This window comes from Cydia splendana, chromosome 5, assembly GCF_910591565.1.
Source record: "Cydia splendana chromosome 5, ilCydSple1.2, whole genome shotgun sequence".
Lineage (NCBI taxonomy): Eukaryota > Metazoa > Arthropoda > Insecta > Lepidoptera > Tortricidae > Cydia > Cydia splendana.
This window is the reverse complement of record NC_085964.1, coordinates 3,808,511-3,813,701: the sequence shown is the minus strand read 5'-3', so window position 1 is coordinate 3,813,701 and position 5,191 is coordinate 3,808,511. Positions and strand designations below refer to the sequence as shown.

The window sequence follows — 5,191 nt, the reverse complement described above, 5'->3', positions numbered from 1 at the left end:
AGAAGTTTTGACGTTTAAAATAACACGTGCACTGCGTGTGTTATCAAAATCGTTGCAGAATTATCTTGGTTTAACTCTAGTATTTTTTTTTTAAACTGCTTAAGTAACATCAATTTCAAGGACATTGGGTGTTGACAGTGCCATAATGTGTGTAAAAGCGGTTTTATGACATTTTTTCAACGATTTTAACAATTCTACAAAAGTTTCGGTTTCGGCCGAAACTAGAGCCAAAGCCGAACATTCGGTTTCGGTTTCGGCAAAAAAACATGTTTCGGTCGGACACTAGTTTTTGATTAAACTAAAGGAATGGGATATTATGTTTAAGATTATATAACAAGTGTCATGTCATGTGAAATATCTATATTATAGCATATATTTTAAACTTAGACAATATATGATAAGTACTATGAAAATTTCTTAGTTTTCTTTCTCCTTTTCTTGAAAGTCAGTGTCACTTTATTGGTGACCCCATAGTCTTCAATAGTGCTATTATCATTGTCCAACACAAGTGAGTCAAAGCACAAATTGTAGGTCTTCCAGATATATTTCCAGGAGATCTTCACTTTGCTGCCAGTCCTTTGTTGGTAGATTTCAAAATGCCTGGCAACAGACTTTTTGAGATCCCGTACTGAAGCATTCTGGGGAATCTGCAACAAATACATCACTTGGTGTTACAGAAAAGAGAAATGGGTGCAAAGTTGTGCCCGTCATAGTAGATGATCTCCAAGTTATGAAAAAACGGTGTATTCTCATTTGTCCCCACCAAGCACAGATGAGAACAGATATGAATCATTCACAACTGACCCTGCCTCATGTATTTTAAGGCGGCAGGGACAAATGGGAATAGGTAAGTACACCGAAAAAAAGTAATAACACAAGATGACAATACATTGATACATACATATATAATATGCTAAATTTAATAATTTTAATTTAATTTAACATATATATTGTAATGGTGATGTATGATTATTATTGTGATTCGTAATGTTATCTATATTTATCAATGTATGGATCATAGTTATCTGAAATAAATGTATTTTGTTTTTTTTTTATACTTAATAGTACTTACAATAACTTTCAAAGTAGGTTCATCCTCTCGTGATATGTAAATTGTAATAGATTGCCCATGTTCAACTGCAATCTGTAAAGAAAAGATAAGGTAAGTTTCTGTTAAACTTAGTTTGTTTTTCTCCTAAAAGAAGAAATGTTTTAATTTTACCTGAGCAAGGATTTCTTCTAGTATAATATCAGTTGGCAAATCGGCAAGCAAAGGATCACAACTGAGCAAAGTACACACAGTAGACTTGGTAACTTCGAGCAAATCGTCGTGAGATAGGGTACTGGTCACGTCTTCGGACTCGGTCTCTTCCATTTGTGATTAAATTGAAGGCCTTAAATTTAAATTTTGTTAGTGTGGTTTAGTATGGAGTCCTTCTAAAAATGTCGTAATAAAACAGTATCAGTATAACTTTTATTATCAGACGAAGTTGAATCCAAAGTCAATAAATAAAGTAAATAAACCGCAAAAAAGCTCATTTTGACTATGATTTTGACACAATCAAACTGTCATTGTCAATTGTGTTAAAACCAAGTTGAGACCATTCCAAAACTAGTAATTGTTTGGTACAATAACATTCACACGGGGTATTAAGCCCCCTCCAGACTATGTGCGTGAATCGCGGCGCGACGTCGCGGAGCGAACATATCGCGAAGTTGACGTATGACTCCACTCTCGCACACTTCACGGCGATTTCGCAGTTTGGTTTGCGGCAAGATGGCGGAAAAGCATCAGCTGATCGAGTTTAACTGTTAGTTATATTTCGTCACTTCATTTTTCAGATATAAATGTATATTAACCATGTAGTTTCCCTATTGTACAGGTAGCATCGCACACATTTAAGAGTAAGTGTTTTGATTATGTCAAAATAACTTCCGCCTACTTCCGGTTACCGCTCACCGGCGTGCGGCGGCCACTCCGCACTCCGCTCTTCATTCTTTATTTGTGCGTGGTAGCGTCCACACGTCGGTCTAGTTGCCGAAGTGTTTGGCACAAGACCAGACTACATTGCTTTTTTAATAACGATCTTCGTTTCGTACTATGGTGTTAGATTACATTTTATTCGTTGCGCAATATGATATTGTGATTTGATATTTTGTTATTAAAATCGTTGTGCAATCCTTTAACTTGAAGGACATACATACATCCTGGGGGTTAGTCGAGAACTAACACGAAGGAATAAATCATCCTGGGGGTTGGTCGTGAACCAACACGAAGGAATAAATCATCCTGGGGGTTGGTCGTGAACCAACACGAAGGAAAGTCTGTTCGTATTTCGAACACCGATCATTGCGCCTGGGGGTTGGCCGTGAACCAACACGAAGGCTTAAGATCGAACAACACACAACGAAACAAAGGGCCTAGATATTCATATTAGCGCATTTTTAATAGTAATTATATTTTGTGAGAAATGTATTGCCACTAAAATGGAAATTATAATTGTATTATAGAGCCGAGGGAGGCTTTCTTTTTATTTGGTTTTTAGATGGCCCGACATATAAAATATAATTGAATTTCTACTATCCAATTGTCTGAATAAATTTTACTCACACCTAACCCATAATACGGTAAGTACTTAAAAAAGTATAAGAAAAAGAATCCTAATGCGCCCAGAATGTGAATCCACACGAGATTATATCTCTCAAATTTTATAATTAACACAATAGTGCATTGTTTTTATACTACCCCATATAAATAATATTAATACAGTGGGTAGATATAACTTGTCTCTAAAAGTGGGAATTGCTAGGTGTACCTAGGTATGGGGTATGTACCTAGGTATATCACGTCATATTACTATTTTAAGGTTGATTTTGCTGACGTATAATATTTGATGTATGCAATTAAACAAATGAAGTGAAATAAATGAATCGGTGCCCTGACAGTGCATACATTTTGATGACGATTTTTTAATTTATACAGATACAGAGACAAATATTATTATTAGTCAATATTGTTATGGGCGATGAAACTTTAACAACTTCGGTTTACTCTTAGGGGCTGTCCATAAATTACGTCATCGATTTTTGACGATTTTGGACCCCCCCCCCCCCTATAATCATCCAAAAATCATGCTTCAAATGACCCCATTTCCTCCTACTTCATGCTACCGTCATCCGATGTCCAGACCCCCCCCCCCCTAATTTGAAATGACGTAATTTATGAATAGCCCCTTATATTAAATTGCATAAAAATGAGTACCTACATAAAAAATATGTTTATAATATCGAGATCGCTTATTATAGGCGAAGTCAGTAAATAGGTACTGTTTTGTCTGTTTGAAAATTAGTTTTTATAATTGAATTTTTAATCATCCAATTATAATAAGTATCTATACCTAATTCAATTGAATTAGAGGAAGATGAGTTTATTCATCATTATTTATCTAATAAACCCACTAAAGTAATTTGCGAGTACTGAATACGAAACATTCTACGCCTTTTCTTCATGAATACAACAAATCGTCGCCCCCATGGAAAACTCACGTGTCTGCATTTTTTACAAAATTTACTTTTTGATATAACTCTGCACCAAATAGGAGAATACACCTTCTCACAAATTTTCATAGATCTAACATTAATGGTTCCAGAGTTACATTTGTACAAATCTGAATGTTTATATGTTTGCACCCATGGTAAACTTACAACTTGTAGTTAAGGTATTTTTCCGTGGACTATTATATGGATCATGAAAGATTTTGTCCCATAGTAAACTTACGAATCGGGCAAATTCGTATATTCACTGTGTCAGATATTATATATATATGAAGAAAGTAGCCTATAGCAAATAAACGAATCTAGTTATTTCGTTACTTTGCTATGGTGGTGATTATTACCCAGCAACATGACTAGCCTACAGTATATTTGCGAATGTGGTATATTCGTCAGTTTGCTATGGTGGAGATTTAATAAAAAGTCTATGGCAAATCTGCGAATTTGAAATATTCGCTAATTTCCTATGGTGGCAATTATCACCCAGTAACATGAGTAGCCTACAGCAAATTTGCGAATCTGGCATATTCATCACTTTGTTATGGTGGAGATTATTACCCAACAACGTGTATAGCTTACAGCAATTTTGCGAATCTGGCTAATTCATTAATTTGTTATGGTGGCAAGTGTGTTTGTGTTCGTAATGTTATCCAAAGTAAATACGCGAATCAGTCATTTTCGCAAGTTTATGGTAGTAATTTATAATTTAGTAATGAAATCACATTTCACATATTTGCGAATATACCTAAATCGCATTTTAGTTAAGGTAAAAAATTCAAAATAATCGTAATTTTGTACCTACGTTTATAATTTTTCTTTTTGCATAAAAGAATTATCTTCTATAATACACATATTAAAGACGAGATAAATATTAGTAACAGTTTTGTAAGGAATGTAATTTGGCTGAAAGGTTAAAATACCTTAGTCAGTCCATGTTTGAAAACAAGTTATTCAATATTGTTGCAGCAAGTACCTACCTCAAACCTACCCGTTTTCTATTTTTTATTTGTAATGTTTGGTTGACCTCTCGCTTCGATCGTATGTTTCTTAAAAATAAGTGTTCATTTAATATGAAGAGAAATAAGAAGATGCTTCTAAAAGTTTTTGAAGTTGTAGATGGGGATAAAAGTACAAAAAGTAAGTAGTTAAATATGATATTATAGCCTAAAATAGTTTTAAATAAGTACATACTTACATAAAGTGCTTTATAAATATTTAATCAAATACTGATATGCATTATAGTAATTATTTTGTAGTATTCTAGTATGAGTAAATTAATCAACTTTCGATAAAAAAAAATGAAACATATATGCAAGTTTTATTTAAGTATGTTTTTTTTTTTAATTTTATTCATACTCATTGTTTTATATCTCTCGATTTTTAACTAGTTAATACATTTAACTAATAATTCTGTTATTAAAATTTATTAACAGTAGATACCATTAACGGTAATTTGTTTACAAAACAATTTAGTAACTTTAATGGCACTATACTTTATTTTTTTAGCATTAGAAAAAAGGTAGTCAATCTTGACGTATCTTTTCATTGAAAATAAATATAATATTGAAATAGCTTTTTCAAAATTAGTTTATAATACTTATGAAAGTAAAATAATGTAAATAATCGTATATGATTTATA

At 32.9% G+C, this 5,191-nt stretch overlaps 1 protein-coding gene across 1 annotated transcript; it reads right to left on the bottom strand.

The window, feature by feature from the left end:
- Positions 1 to 345: 345 nt before the first annotated feature.
- Positions 346 to 1,427, bottom strand: LOC134791064 (U11/U12 small nuclear ribonucleoprotein 25 kDa protein-like). Its single transcript, XM_063762096.1, has 3 exons — positions 1,223 to 1,427; positions 1,073 to 1,144; positions 346 to 647 (listed from the first exon to the last, which is right to left on the bottom strand). The coding sequence occupies exons 1-3, from the start codon at positions 1,373 to 1,375 to the stop codon at positions 405 to 407; spliced, it is 468 nt and encodes a 155-aa protein (XP_063618166.1). The 5' UTR covers positions 1,376 to 1,427; the 3' UTR covers positions 346 to 404.
- Between the last annotated feature and the right edge of the window lie 3,764 nt (positions 1,428 to 5,191).

Bases quoted from the DNA above. Each gene is read 5' to 3' on its own strand.
- LOC134791064 (XM_063762096.1), bottom strand. From the start codon at position 1,375: ATGGAAGAGACCGAGTCCGAAGACGTGACCAGTACCCTATCTCACGAC. The intron at 1,145-1,222 runs GTAAAATTAAAA...TTTTCTTTACAG, and splicing joins TAGAAGAAATCCTTGCTCAG to ATTGCAGTTGAACATGGGCA. The intron at 648-1,072 runs GTAAGTACTATT...TATTTGTTGCAG, and splicing joins AACCTACTTTGAAAGTTATT to ATTCCCCAGAATGCTTCAGT.